This window comes from Solanum pennellii, chromosome 4, assembly GCF_001406875.1.
Source record: "Solanum pennellii chromosome 4, SPENNV200".
Classification (NCBI taxonomy): Eukaryota; Viridiplantae; Streptophyta; class Magnoliopsida; order Solanales; family Solanaceae; genus Solanum; species Solanum pennellii.
Window position 1 is genome coordinate 74,032,055 of NC_028640.1, and position 14,319 is coordinate 74,046,373.

General features: G+C 32.2%; 2 protein-coding genes across 3 annotated transcripts; both read left to right on the top strand.

Annotated features, from left to right (window-relative positions):
* The first annotated feature begins 1,461 nt into the window (after positions 1-1,461).
* Positions 1,462-3,886, top strand: LOC107016047. The gene is made up of 5 exons (XM_015216520.2): positions 1,462-1,715; positions 2,739-2,921; positions 3,022-3,259; positions 3,344-3,459; positions 3,552-3,886. Exons 1-5 carry the CDS (start codon positions 1,635-1,637, stop codon positions 3,615-3,617), a joined length of 684 nt encoding a protein of 227 aa, XP_015072006.1. The 5' UTR covers positions 1,462-1,634; the 3' UTR covers positions 3,618-3,886.
* Positions 3,887-4,629: 743 nt separating this feature from the next.
* LOC107015733 (coenzyme Q-binding protein COQ10 homolog, mitochondrial) lies at positions 4,630-10,478 on the top strand. 2 transcript variants are annotated; one of them, XM_015216123.2, is made up of 5 exons: positions 4,630-4,899; positions 5,006-5,466; positions 6,537-6,732; positions 7,921-8,052; positions 9,853-10,478. In XM_015216123.2, exons 2-5 carry the CDS (start codon positions 5,150-5,152, stop codon positions 9,973-9,975), a joined length of 768 nt encoding a protein of 255 aa, XP_015071609.1. In that variant the 5' UTR covers positions 4,630-4,899; positions 5,006-5,149; the 3' UTR covers positions 9,976-10,478. The 2 variants fall into 2 exon arrangements, with proteins under 2 accessions (XP_015071609.1, XP_027772499.1); XM_027916698.1 differs by lacking the exon at positions 4,630-4,899 and having other exon boundaries at positions 4,934-5,466.
* The last annotated feature ends 3,841 nt before the right edge of the window (positions 10,479-14,319 follow it).

Consider the following 14,319-nt stretch of genomic DNA (forward strand, 5'->3'; position numbering starts at 1 on the left):
TTTTCTATCATATATTATATTAAAATATTAAATTATCAGTTTTACTAACTATTCTAATTAAAATAAGCATTTACACGTTCAGATAGAAGTATTGAAATTGATAATATAGCGGTTCGTTAGTTTATTCGGTAAGATAAACCGACACAGAGTTTATTATTTTAAGCAAATAAAAATGAATCAAATTCTTTTCTTTATTAAAAAGTTGTAAATCCTATTCTTAAAAAGTCAAAAAAGAGGGAAAAATATCTAAGTCAAAAAGGAGGGAAAAAAATATCTAATGTTATAAAATAGATGATATTTATGGAGCCATTCAACAAACAACAGCTGATATTATTTTATTCTTAAGATAGAAATATCCTTTTCATTCCTTTCACATCTTGCATGACATAGACTCATTGTATCGTAAATTCATAATAACACAATTCTAACTTTTTTTCTTTTTATCTTAATACTTAAGCAATTTATTCGAATAATATCATCGCATTATCTAGAAATTTAATGGAAATAATTAAAATAAGTTTTAGTGTTGCTGACTCAATCGTCTCTCCATCTCCATGAAATAAGAATAAGGTATGCATACATTTGTTTTTATTATTGTTATTGCTGACTTAATTATAAATTTATTAATATCAACCTACACTTCAAAGAGTTGTTTTTTAAAATTAAAATATTTGAGGTAGGGTGGGTCCAAAGAGAGAAAATAAAGAAGAAACAAATCTTGGTGAGATTTGAATTTATATATGTACCACTACAAAGTGAAGTTACAATAATTATTATATTAACAATTTAGTCTGTGTAATTGTCTTTTATAAGTAGCTTTAATTAATTCATTAATTAATTATTAATCATATCAATACTTTTCTTAATTTAAGCATCTAATGTGGATCGCGATTTTACTAAACAATCAAAGACTATTTTAATATATGTATAATTCTTGACATATAAAGTTACATAATCAATAATTTTGATTCAAACCACATGTGTGTATATTTCTATTTCCCCAAAACTTCATATATATATATATATATAGCTATTCTAAGTATATTATTATATATTAAAAAGTTTAATAAATACTGGTATTTGAAAAGCAACAAATCATATAATTTATAATTTTAATTTCATATTCAAATATGAGGTCTACCGCTAGCTATAAGATAAGGAAAAGGACTGTTTAAGCAGTTATATTCACTAAAGGCTAAATAAATGTTGTTGTTTTTTGGTAGCAAAAACAAAACAAATCACATGGTCAAAAGATAAGAAACTGTGACAAGATAATTGAACATATTAAGTTTTAAAAATAATTTAACTCTAATAAAAATATCGAACACTAAAATCAAAAATTGTTTTGTTGGCATAGCCCATGGGCAACGGAATTGAATGAAGACAAAAGATATTTTGTGGTGGACCGGATATTTTTGTAAATAGGGTTTAGAGAAAATATCTGTGTAAACTACGAGTTAACGTGTTCACTTGACACATGGAAAAAGCGGTGACAGCTGAGCCTCTCTTTCTACTAAAAGTTCTTCCTTTTTTCTCTTCTCAATTCATTCTCTTCTCACGATATAAATTCCCAATTTATTCATATAACAAATTATTATACTCTTAACCTATAGTTTATTTTTGAAGATAAAATAATGGAAACTCTATCGGATTCAAAAGGAAAAACATCAACAAACAATTTGGGTCATAAAATTGATGAAATTTTGACTCTCGAGGTATACATATATAGATATATAGTTTGTTTCATCATCTGTATGAAGGAGCTTTTTTTTTTTTTTTTAGGTTTTGTGTTTTTTATGAACTGTACACATATTGTCAATAGTTTTTGCAAGTTGATGGTTTATGTAGTTTTTAGTTTGATCAATTTTTTTTTCTAGCCATTTTTGGGGGTAAATCTGTGTTTTGATTTAGCTAAGTGAATTTTAAGATATTTGTACAAGGACTTGGATTATGCATGTTCAACAGTTTTACAATCTATTTATAGGCTAAACATCTTAAGTAATTATCCTTAAGAATCAACAATTCAAAATGAAAGTGCATATGCACCAAAGGTGTGGCCCGGTGATCGATGAAGTTGGATGTGCATCATGAGCTCTCGGGTTCAAATCTTAGCAGTAAAAGAGTTACATGGTACCTGATGGTGGTCGGTATCTCGGTGAAAGTGCGTATCATTTAACGAGGGTTATTTGTTAAAAAGTTTATTTGCAGTTGCATAAATGTAGGGTAAGACTGCGTACGATAGGACATGTAGTCTAGTCACTGTACCAATATTTCCTTCTTTTTTTTAAACTATAACTGCATTTCTTGTGTGGTTACCTTGTTTTTTTGTTTTCTTGTTGATGATGATATTATTGTGTTCTTATCGTGCATTGTGACTGAGAGAGTGAATTTGTTGAAATAATGTGCAGCATATGCTTCTCCAACCCCCCATAATTATCATGTTTATGTGTGTTTTTTTTTGGCTAATTGCATGGTTACTTTTATGTGGTCATTCAAAATAAGGTGATGATCTTATGAAATGAGATTCCATGTAACGATTTGTTTGGTACTGAAGCGTAGTTGTTGTATTCAATATAAGGATATCCAGTGCCCCATCCCTCGTTTTCCAGGTTCTAAGGAAACAAACTTTTGTGTATTGATGGTAGAAGCCAGAAGGCAATGTTTCAAAATTAACAGGCAGGGCTGGAAAATGTGGTTCATTTAGATATCAGTTTCTCATTAAGAAAATCCCATCTCAGGATTCTCGACCGAAGAGCATGGAATGGACTGACGAGAAGCATAGTTTGTATCTCAAGTCTATGGAAGCATCATTTGTTGACCACTTATATGGTTCCTTAGACGTAGTTGGTCGGCATTCCCAAAATGATGGCTTTTCAAGGCATAAATCATCAAGGCAAAAGCATGTCAATCCTTCGGGCCAGGTTTGATTCGATTCGACTGAACGTTACCCTGCTATTTAAAATTGGCTATTTTCGTCCTCACTCAGAATCTGATTTCGTACCTTTCATTTGTGAATCACAGTATAAGGTGTTTCAAGATGGTTGTTGGACCAAAATTGACTTCAAGAAAGACCAGCCTCAGCTAAATAAAACAAGCGGATCTGCTGCTGTATTGGCAAGCCCTTGGATTAAGCATTTCAAATCTGCAGGCCGACATCAAACAAGAGTAAATTTATATCTACAGGGAAACACTACCTTAGTGAAACAGAATCAATCTCCCGTATCTGACTTCAGTTTGTGCCATAAAGATTACGTTACAGGTAGCTGAGATTTTCAATCAGCACATGTTACTAATTATTCGATATCTATACCAAGTCATTAATAATACTCTTGTAACATTTCAGAGGTGATGGATCAAAACTTTATCGATGAAGATCTTGAAGGAGGACAGTCTAGCAGCAGGGAGCATTGCACAAAACGGACAAAAATTCCGTTAGGTGCTGGTTCAAGCAGTGATCAAGTAATGAGTTGGACCTGCTAATTTGCAGCTCTAAATTACTCAGTGGCACACATTAGATTGTCAACTAACTATACTTTAAATGGATCATCCAGGTAGTTCCATTTTCTACATCCTCAATGACTGATAATCTTAAGGATCTTCTGGAGTCGACGGGTTAAGTCTTTGGCTTTCAGCGATGACTATGATGATACTAACCTCTTTAACCAAGAACGACGTATGGAATGTAAAAACAGCAGGTGGGAAGACGTTGCGTTTCAAACTATTGTTCAAGATTTTGCTATAGTTTCTGCCCGGAACTAGTTATGGTTTTGTTATCTCTTTATTTATCTGTATGTTGGAAATTCGAGTAGCTATTGAACCTCTAATCTTTGTACAGATTTTGGAAAAATGTTGTCAAAAAATGCTTGCTCTATCTTTGATGTTCTTACATTCCTTTCCTGATTTTATTCATTTTTTTCGAGTGTTGGCCATCGAAAATCGGGATGGAAATATACTATCATTTTATTATATTGTAATAGACTTTGAAAATTATGAGCTAAAAACAGTGTCAATATTATCGATGGGTTGCCAATGGATAATTTTGTAAACATTACAACAAAATACGGTCAGAACTTCAAACAATGGCATGAAGTTCAAATTATATTACCTTAAATTTACAGCTGCAATTCAAACTTCATGCCAATAGGAATTATGTGAAAAACAAATCATGTTAAATAGTTACAGTTCGAACTTTGGGACAATAATAAGTCTAATTTTCAAGCTAACTAATAAATACGTTGTACATAGCTTCAAAATCTACTACTATAATTAATGTACTAATTCAAATTATTCTTATGCTTTGATGAATTACTATTACGACATATAAAATGTATATAAATGTTTTAAATATAAGGTTTTTATCAATATTATATACAATGCATTGATATGTATAGATCTACAATATATGTATTACTAGTATAAAATATACATGAATATTATCCATCTGTATATATATTTTATAAACTAAATGTCCAAATGATATTTGACTAGGAGTCTTTCGTTTGTAAATAAAGTGGATAATAGATACATATTTCTAAAATTTGAGCGAACTCACAATTGCTATTTTCTGTGGATGAAATTAATTGATTTTTTGGTGATGGAGTTAATTGACGTTTTTACAATAACTTGTTTACATTTTTCTAGGCAAATCTAGTAAAATGGTTTTGGCTGAAAAAACTTTGGCTAGAGAAATCAATTCCTATCGTTCCTCCTAAAATATCATATGTTGGAACAACTCGATCTCCGAGTCTCGAACATCGAAAATAGAGCGGATAATATTATATTATAATGAAAAATCTCCAAAAAATCACAGGTGGACGACGGACAAGTATAAATACACAAATAAAAAACTACAGCCTTCTTCGTCTCTCCGCTTAAATTTCGCTATTCCATTATTTCCAGGTACGTATTCATCTTCAATTAGGGTTATTTATCAATTCGAATTTCAATTTCCTTTTTCCCCCAATTTTTGATTTTGCTCAGCTCAATTATAATTCAATTTTTACAGATTAGGTCAAAAATTCATTCATCATCATCAGCGATTTCGGTATTTTTTTTCCCTATTGGGTCTTCCTTCAATTGTAGTTCCATTCCACGAGAAGAGGGAAGGAAAAAAAGGGGAACTTTTGAATTGTTTGTAATTTGTTCTGCAATGCCGTCGTTTGTTTCAACATCAAAGGCGATTAGGCGTTTAGTTACACATCGGAATGTGTTGAAACAGAGGTTGGGGATTGATAATAATGGTTGGGGATTAGGAAATCATGTTCAAGTTCGATGCTTGAGTGGCATTGTTGGTGTTCCTTCAGTTTCTCCTGGTTGTGATGCTGGTAGCAAGGTGATTACGCCTTCGCCCCGTGGAGAAGTTTATAGAATTGGTCCTGTAATTCAAACCAGAGGATTTTTGGGTTGTGGTGATGGGGAAGAGGGGAGTATGTTAACCAAAATACACGAGGAGAAGCGTGTCTTGGGGTAAGTTCTAAGTCAAAAACATTTTCATGTACTTTTGTTTCTTATCATGAGCAAAATCCAGGTTACTTGCGTGATCTTTACATCGTAATATCATGGTGAATATTGTAAAAGTGGCTAATATGTTATTGGTGTGACTTCAAATGAGAAGTTACTTTAGGGTGTTTGAGTTTTTTTTTTTGAAAAAAGATAACATATTCCTGTCATCCTGTGTATATATAGACATCTGCACATAAATTGCACTAGTAACCAAAATGGAGTGACTACATGAGATTCCCAAAAAAGAAATAGGCAAATAAACTACACAAAACAACCTTGCTCATCTTACAAGGAACCTTATATATCTATGGTTGCCTCAGAATCATCTATATATTCAGATTTATACAAAAGAAACTAAAGAGAAGAATACAATTCATCTTAAGCTTTTGTAAATTGCTACTTGTATCTTTTAAAAAAAAGCTTTGAGTTACTCTCCTTCCATATTATCCACCAAATAATGGCAGGGGCAATATTCCATCCGTCTTTGCTACTGGTGCAGTTTTCACCTTTATAGCATGCTATAACTTCAAGAGTTCTTCCTGACATTGTCAAACTAGAACCTCTGAGATTGATGAACAAATCCAATAAATGTCTTGTTCTGCAATGTAAAAACATATGGCTTATTGTTTCTGCCTCTTTCCCACTCATTGTCTCATCCAGTGTAAGAGTTGATTGAGGATGCACTTCAAACTTTTTAAGGGCTAAAAGAGTAAAACTGTTGGTGATCACTCTTCGGCCTTTGCTGGGAACTTTTGCTTCAGCTATAAGAGAAATGATATACATTCTGTACTTCCACTTCTACTTGCTAAGTTAAACACAAGAAAACATATGCAATTAGCAGTAAAATTTTCAGTCCAAGTTAATAACTGATTCTGCATGCTCAATCTTTTTTTGTTTTGAAATTTGCAAACAAACTGAGTTTAATTTTCATTTAGTTGGGATACATGCTGAATACTCCTGTAAGGTAATTCAAACCCCAACTGCTATGAGGAATATTGTACAACTTACAGACTAACTCGTATTGTTTTTATTAGATACTCTCCGGAGCAGTTATATGCTGTGGTTGCTGCTGTTGACTTGTATGAAGATTTCCTCCCCTGGTGTCAAAGATCAGAGATCATAAAACGCCATCCAGATGGATCTTTTGATGCTGAGCTAGAAATTGGCTTCAAATTTCTCGTTGAGAGTTATGTGTCTCATGTGGAACTAAACAAACCAAAATACATCAAGGTAGCATTCGTCATATATCTATTGTATTTACTAACTTTTACCTATAAAAAATATAGTATTTATTAAGTTTTTAAATTTCTTTCAACTAAGCATAACAAATTTTGTTCAATTTAGTTTTATGTTTTTGTAAAATGTTTCAGTTACTGTTTTTCTTACAATTGTTACTCTATATGAGTGTGGTGAATTGATATGTCCTGAATCTTAGTAAGATCAATGGTATCTCATTTTTTTAGCCCTTCTCAAAATCGTGCAATTACTGAAGTGTAATGTACCATTTGAGAATTAGTTAGTTGTCAGATATGCCTTCTAATTGAAGCTGAGTGTATTGAAAAGCACACATAAAATGATGACACTGGATGTTTCTTGAGAAGTTGCACCATGATGGGAAAGAGTGTAAAAGCTAAATATTTTACAACTTCATCCAATATCTCTTTACAAACAATTATAGCTTCTTCTGATTGTTTTCTGGGATAAGCATTATCTCACAAACATAATTTCCATAAAAAGGTATATTTCTCATTCATATTTAGATGAGGAAGGGAAGTTGTCTCAAACAACTTACAATTTTTTAAATTTAATGTGGATCTAGTGAAAAAAACAAGCATAAATAGCAGAATATCCATGTAGGGGACTCCAACTATTTAGGTCAAGGTTGAGGCGTTCTTTGTAAGCTTATATTAGGCCCCGTATCTAACAGTTTTTTTTTTTAATTTTAGTGAAGGTTACCCAGTGGAGGGATATCTACAAGGTTTAGAGAACAATAATCTGCCTTAAAAGACACGTCCTATCGTAGGAATAGAGAAGTCTCACTCTTTCCCTTAATAGGAATCCAGAAGTGGAGATCAACCTACCTATCCGATGACTCCTTTTGGTCGAGTTAACCCACAACTCTCCCTGTTGATGATAGGAATTTTAATTAATGTGGTTGAAGGTCACGATGATTTTTGACTTGGTCCATACTTTCTTTTTTTTTGGTTCGTGGATGAAAAGTTACTATCTGTTCATGTCTTAAATAAGTCAATTTAAACATACTTGATGTGTCTATTAGATTCCAAAGCTTTACGATATATGTATTATTAATGAGAGGCCCTTCTTCTCATCAGATAATTTTGGGTGCTTTTACCTCTTTGACCATCCTGAAATATCTTAATTTACCTTCTCTCATGCACAATTTTTTCATTATTGCAGACAACTGCGACTGATACTGGCCTTTTTGATCATTTGATTAACGTCTGGGAGTTCAACCCAGGACCAACTCCAGGATCTTGTAACCTTAACTTTTTGGTAGATTTTAAGTTCCAATCTCCATTATACCGACAGGTAAATTTTCTATTTTTAATATAGTAAGTTCTTAATGTCTTAGCCATAATACCATGTGAGTAGTAAGAATATCTTGAAGATACTAATTACACTGATGCAAACTTTTGGGGTTTGCTAGACGGAGGTACTCTAGGTCATTAGCTTATTGTATCGAGGTAGATCTGCCGTCCCCGTACTTCAGATTTGCTCTTCAGTTAATTGTTTACACATGCTTGATGCATCGTGGAATCAAACCATAAGAGTCTGGTTGAAAAATAGCATTTGCTTGTTGTACTATTTTGAATACCATTGAGGAAATCACATTTCAGTTTTCACACTCTTGTTTCTATGTGAATATCATCCACTAAAAGCTTCTATCTTTTAACCTCCTATAATTATATTTCACAGCTTGTGACTCGTCTATTGCTACTACAGTAGCAGAATTGCAGCCTGGCGTACAAAGCATTCTGCATACACACAGGGTTTGGGGAAGGGCCGCCCCCCAAGGGGGTGTAATGTAGGCAACCTACCCTGATGCAAGCATCTTTATCTGATTCCGCAACTTGAACCTGTGACCTATAGCTATTCTAGTTCTGTTTTCCCTCGGTTGCAAGTCCATTCAAATTCAAAAGCCCTAAGCCATACTTTACCTTCTTGTCCAGACACTCGGCTTGATACTTCTTTCTTTTCTCCTTCCACTCTTGCCTTGACGCAATTGTTGATGGGTGAATAGCTACTAGTGCCTTTCTAAGTGGATTTACCGCTTTACCCTTTACTGCTTTACCACTTGACTTGCCCATTTGCTGTTAACCCTTTGCATGAGTCTCCATGCTATTGAACCAGAAGCAAAGAGTGGAAATGAAAGTAGCTTTTAGAAAGATAGCTATGTGTATCCAATGTGGCACTTGACTTTCAGGAAGATAAGTTGCATATTGCTAACTGGAGTGTACCTCTAGAAATGAAATTCCAATTGAATGGACAGATGCCTTCTTTAAGAAAGTAAGGCACTAGGTGTAGGATAAAGGACAGCATGCATCTAATCAAACTGAATGCAAAACTGCACACTACATTCAGGCACGGAATCCACTCTGAGTTAAACCATGGGGCAGATGCACATCTCATCAGGATTAGTGGTATATTTAAGCAAGAGTTCTTGTTCACCATTACAATAAGGTGGCTTTCTCACCTAAGGAGTCGTAGCAGTTATAATAGTAGAACCCAACATCGTGGCTTTTATCCTAAAGAGGTGATCTATCTGGCTTTAATTTCCTCATGTTTTTGGGTGGTTAAGCCATTTTCAGTTTTCTTGATGGTATAAAGCAGATGCATCCCTCCTTTTTCCCTCTAGCCGTTTGTCCCATTCTTTCTTGGGAGTGAATTTTAAGAAATTTAGCTCTTGTTGTTGTAAATTGGATGATGTTCTAGCTAAGTATCAGATCTTTTTATTTTTATTTCAGATATCCATGATAAATTTACCCAGTCCTCTCTTCCAACGTGGTAACTTGAGCTACCTAGATATTATTGTGCTTTATAAATACTCCTATATTTTAATATTTTTTTACCTATTGGTTATCAAAAATAAAAGTTGAACTGTTTAGGCTGGATATGGGATTTGGTCAACTAGAGGCACCTCAACAAAGAGAAATGAGGGTGTTGAATTTACTTTGAAGTTGATTTTGTTCAGCTGTAATTTCTATTTAAAAAGTTTGTAGGGAAGTTTTAGAAACCTTGTTTTTATCTTTTCCTTTTCTTTTTCAGTTGATTGATTAAGTTGTATCATCTTAACTTATTTTAAGGCATTGGTGCAATACTCCTTCACAGGTAGCAAACATGTTCTTTAAGGAGGTGGTCTCTAAACTAGTTGGTTCTTTCCATGATCGTTGCCGTTTGATATATGGACCAGGGGTTCCTATTCTTGAGGATACATATCAACAGAGGTTATGAAGATTGGTGTTCAGTTGTGATGAAATGAAGCATGGGCCAGTTCAATTTTCCGGGTACCAGTTGGTCCAACTGTATTCTAATTCTTGAGTTATTTTAAAACTTGATAAGGACCTGATTCAGCCTCCCTGGTATTCCCAATTTCTTAAACTTACTGGGTTGTTTCTTTTTGTTTTTGGTGGGTGGGATGAGGGTTGGGGTTTGGTGGTGGTGGTGGATACCTTTGTAACATTTAAGGTCACCATTTTGTTCTTACGTCCACATCATGTAGGCATGACCAATATATTTGAATCAGTTTATAAGATACTCCACTTTGAGTAATACTTAGAAGATTCTGTACAATGATACTTGTTCATTGAATTTACATTATAGGTATAGGAATGACATTAATCGATGTAATCTGCAGTTATGCACTGTACTTCTTTTATGAAATTAATCGTTGGGCCTAGCTGGTGTTGATAAAATAAGAATAACAATCTCTGGGCCTAGCTGGTAAACTTACAACACTTACCTTTCCAGTCGAGTGAGCTCTCTTCTTGTATTTCAAAGTCATATATCCCATAGTTGTTACATTTATGGTTGCAAAAATTGCTTGTTAAATCTACGGAGTATTTTCTGGTTTGTGTACTTGAGAGCATGTATTGGAACCCAATGTTATGCATTCTGAAATCCTTATTGATATGATCCTCATACTCAGTTCCCTTGGAGATGCCTTTAAACCATAACTAGATGCAATAACTCTCTCTAATGTTTGAGTCTCTAGTTAAAAACTCTTGAAAACTTTAGTGTAAGGTACATTAACTTGGAAATACAAATGATTATGATTAGGTAACTCATGGTCTTTGAAAGGTTCTTGATATTTTTGAATCTGCCTAGTTGACTCGTTGAGAACACTAGATGATTTCTTTCCATCTTTTAACTTTTGGGAGACAGAGTCACCTGGTGTAGCTGTGCTAGTAGGATGTAGCACATACCCTGTAGCACTAGTCGAGGTGTGCGGAAATAAACACCACTCTTTACTTTTAAAAAAGGCTGTTTTTTTAGACATGAAATTTTGATTGGAGTGAGTTATTACACTTGGTCCTTGCACATCCATAATTTTGATGCACAAGTTCATGATATGACAAAAAGTTAAAGGTAGGTTGAATCAGAGGAAGTGTTATGTATGTAAATATCTATGTAGAATAATCTGTTCTTTCACTTTCATCTTTCTACAATTATGCAGCAAAAACTGGTCCATACACTCACAAAGTAAGTTATAAACCAAATTCAAGACAGTTTCATTCACATAACTGAACTTAGTGGGAATGAAGGAGCTGTCAATCTCCAAAATAACTAATCATTGATTTGTTTACATTTTATAACAACCTTAGAGATTTTTCTTATTTTTTTTCTTTCCTATAATATCCCATGTTACCAATAACACTATCCATTTTCAATAATTCATTCACTTTCAAAGTTCTCTCCAGCTGGAAATTGATTGCAAAATTAAAAATAAAGTATGTTGTGTGGCCCCTAAATTATGAATCTCATTGGTCAAAGTGGACTTCATGGGATACTCATATCAATTAGATTCTCATTTCAACCACAAAAGACTCCCCATTTTTTAAAATTTATATTGTACACTAATAATAACATCAACACAACTGGTAAAGGTTGTTGTTATATGGTTAGAAAGTCACAAGTTTGAATCGTGAAAACTAAGACCGAGTAAAATTGACCCTAACTAGTAACATGATTATTCTATTAGAGTTGTTGTCATGCGACTAATAGATCACGAGTTTGAACTGTGATTTAAAACATCTTACAAGGCTTAGTACAGACCCTAGCTAGTAGTATAATTCTTCTAGTAAAACTGTTGTCATGTGACTAGAAGGTCACAAGTTTGAATTGTGAAAATTATATTTCATAAGACTGAGTATAATAATATGTTCTTCTCTATATCTCACGTATAGCGGGAGCTTAGTGTAGGGTAGGGTAGTGGACTGTTTTTTTTTTTCTTTTGACTTGTGATAACATCATTTTAATATCCTTATCTTTTTTTCTTTTTTACTCAATCAATCAAGATGATAGATCAATATTATCCAATATTCCATAACGTAAAATAAAACCACACAAAGCATTCAATAAGTGCAACATTATTTCCCTCTTTTACCTTATTATTGTTCTTTAGTAGTCCCCCCTTTTGTCATATTGCATCCATTGAGCCTGGAAATTTGTTGAAAGAAAAAAAAAAAGGTCACCAACGTCATGCTTTATCTTCGAATATTGACGATGAGATTGTATATAGAAAAATGACGTTTTTTTTTCAAAAATAAATATTCTTTAGAAGAGAATCAACTTCAAGAAAGGATTGCAGAGAAATCCGATAAAATTGGGACGATACAAGAAAGATAAATAGATTGTGGATGATAGAGATTGGAGAAATTCTTAGCAAATGGGGAAATGTAGATACTAATAGTATGAGTAGTATCATTTTTGTCTCAATCTTAGTTATATATCAATGATAAAGACGCCAATTTTGTATTAATATACACATTTTGTTTTTAGTTAAAGATAAAGACATTTTATGCATGCAGGGTCCATGCAAATAATACATATATTTCGTTAATTATAAATCTATTCATTACGGACTTTTTATTATATTTCACTTGAGTCGAAGTCTATCGAAAATAATTTCTCCATCTTCATAGAAAAAGGAGAATAGAGTTGCATACGTATCCACTTGTGAAAATATACAAAATATATTGTTGTTGTTATTTGCGTTACTGCTATCAAATTATGTGACATGTTTTTGGTGAAAATATTTTTTATTTGTTATAATGATCGCATTGGGATGCATCTCGATTATTTTACTCAATAATTCAATTTAAACACTTAAAAAGGGATACTTTCATTTAATAATTATATGTTTCGACAGTTAAACATGATAAAGATAGTGATGTTAATTATGTAAGATTTCCTCTAATGATGTCTTTCAACATCTTTTAAAATTAAAATGATCTCTTTATTTTTGTCTTTAAATATATTTTTGAACTACTATAATATAGGATCATAATATTACTTTGCAATCCCATCTTCACTTAAATCTCAACTTTGTTGTAACCAATTGAGCCGACCAAATTAAAACATGTAAATTATCAAATCCCAAAATAAATCAAATTGGAAGATTTTTAAAATCAATCAAATTGGCTAGATGTGGTAAAATTCTAAGCTCGATATTTTAATTTTGAATTTACCTCTGTATGATAATGTCATTGATAGCTAAATGGCGAGACAACTTCAATTTCGACAAGAGGATTCAACTATCACATCTGAGATTTGAACTTATACTTTTCTATTATTAAAGTATATCAAATTTTATGTATATACAAAAAAAAAATTATTTTTTTATTCGCCTAATATATATATATATATATATATATATAAATATATATATATTCTCTTTTTTTCTTTCACTCTATATATTTGTTGGAGGAAAAGAAGATCAAGCAATTCATGATGATGTATCTATTTATAGGGAAGATAACATCCATAGCTTGTGCTAGTATATTTATTTAGAATCATAAACGGATCCCACTAAATATATATATCTTCAACATTTGAATCATACATTGCCAAGAAGAAAACTCTAATTGTGGAAATTTTATCTATAAAATTTGTGTGATGGTAAAAAATTATTTGTTAAGAAAATTATATACATATATATCTGAATATGTTATTTTCTTCACTTTAAATTATTTATTTGATTTTGACTGACATATATTTGAAAAAGTAAATAAGATTTTTAAATCTTGAATCTTAACTTTAAAGTATGTAAATAACGTATCAAAATATCATTCATCTTATGGTCTTAAAACTGAAGTAGAAAATTGAACCTAAAGAGTTGCCAAATAAAAAGGAGATAAAAATGACATTCTTTTTCTAAAAAATAAAAAATACAATAAACAAATTAAAACAAATGAATTCACAAATTAAAACAAATGAATTCTCTTTTTAAAATGACCTAATATCAAATCAAGTCGAAAAAAAAAAGAGTGCATGATTACGTTGTTATAGACTTGTAAAGATAATATTTCAATAAGATGGGTTCGTTTAACTCTTTATGTTGTAAAATCCTACTCAGTACTCCTTCACTCTCTTGTTCTATTATGTAAATATCATATTAGTTTCTAGTTTGAACTTCCCCTTTTTTTTTTCTTTTTTTTTTATGGACTCTGTCCATTCATGAATCTATTAATACTGTTCATCTCTTTCCCTTAGCCTTTGTTCTTAAGAGTAATCTTCTTTAACCCCACCCCGGAATTGGTTATTTATAGTTCTTTTCTTAGAACATTTAACCTTGAC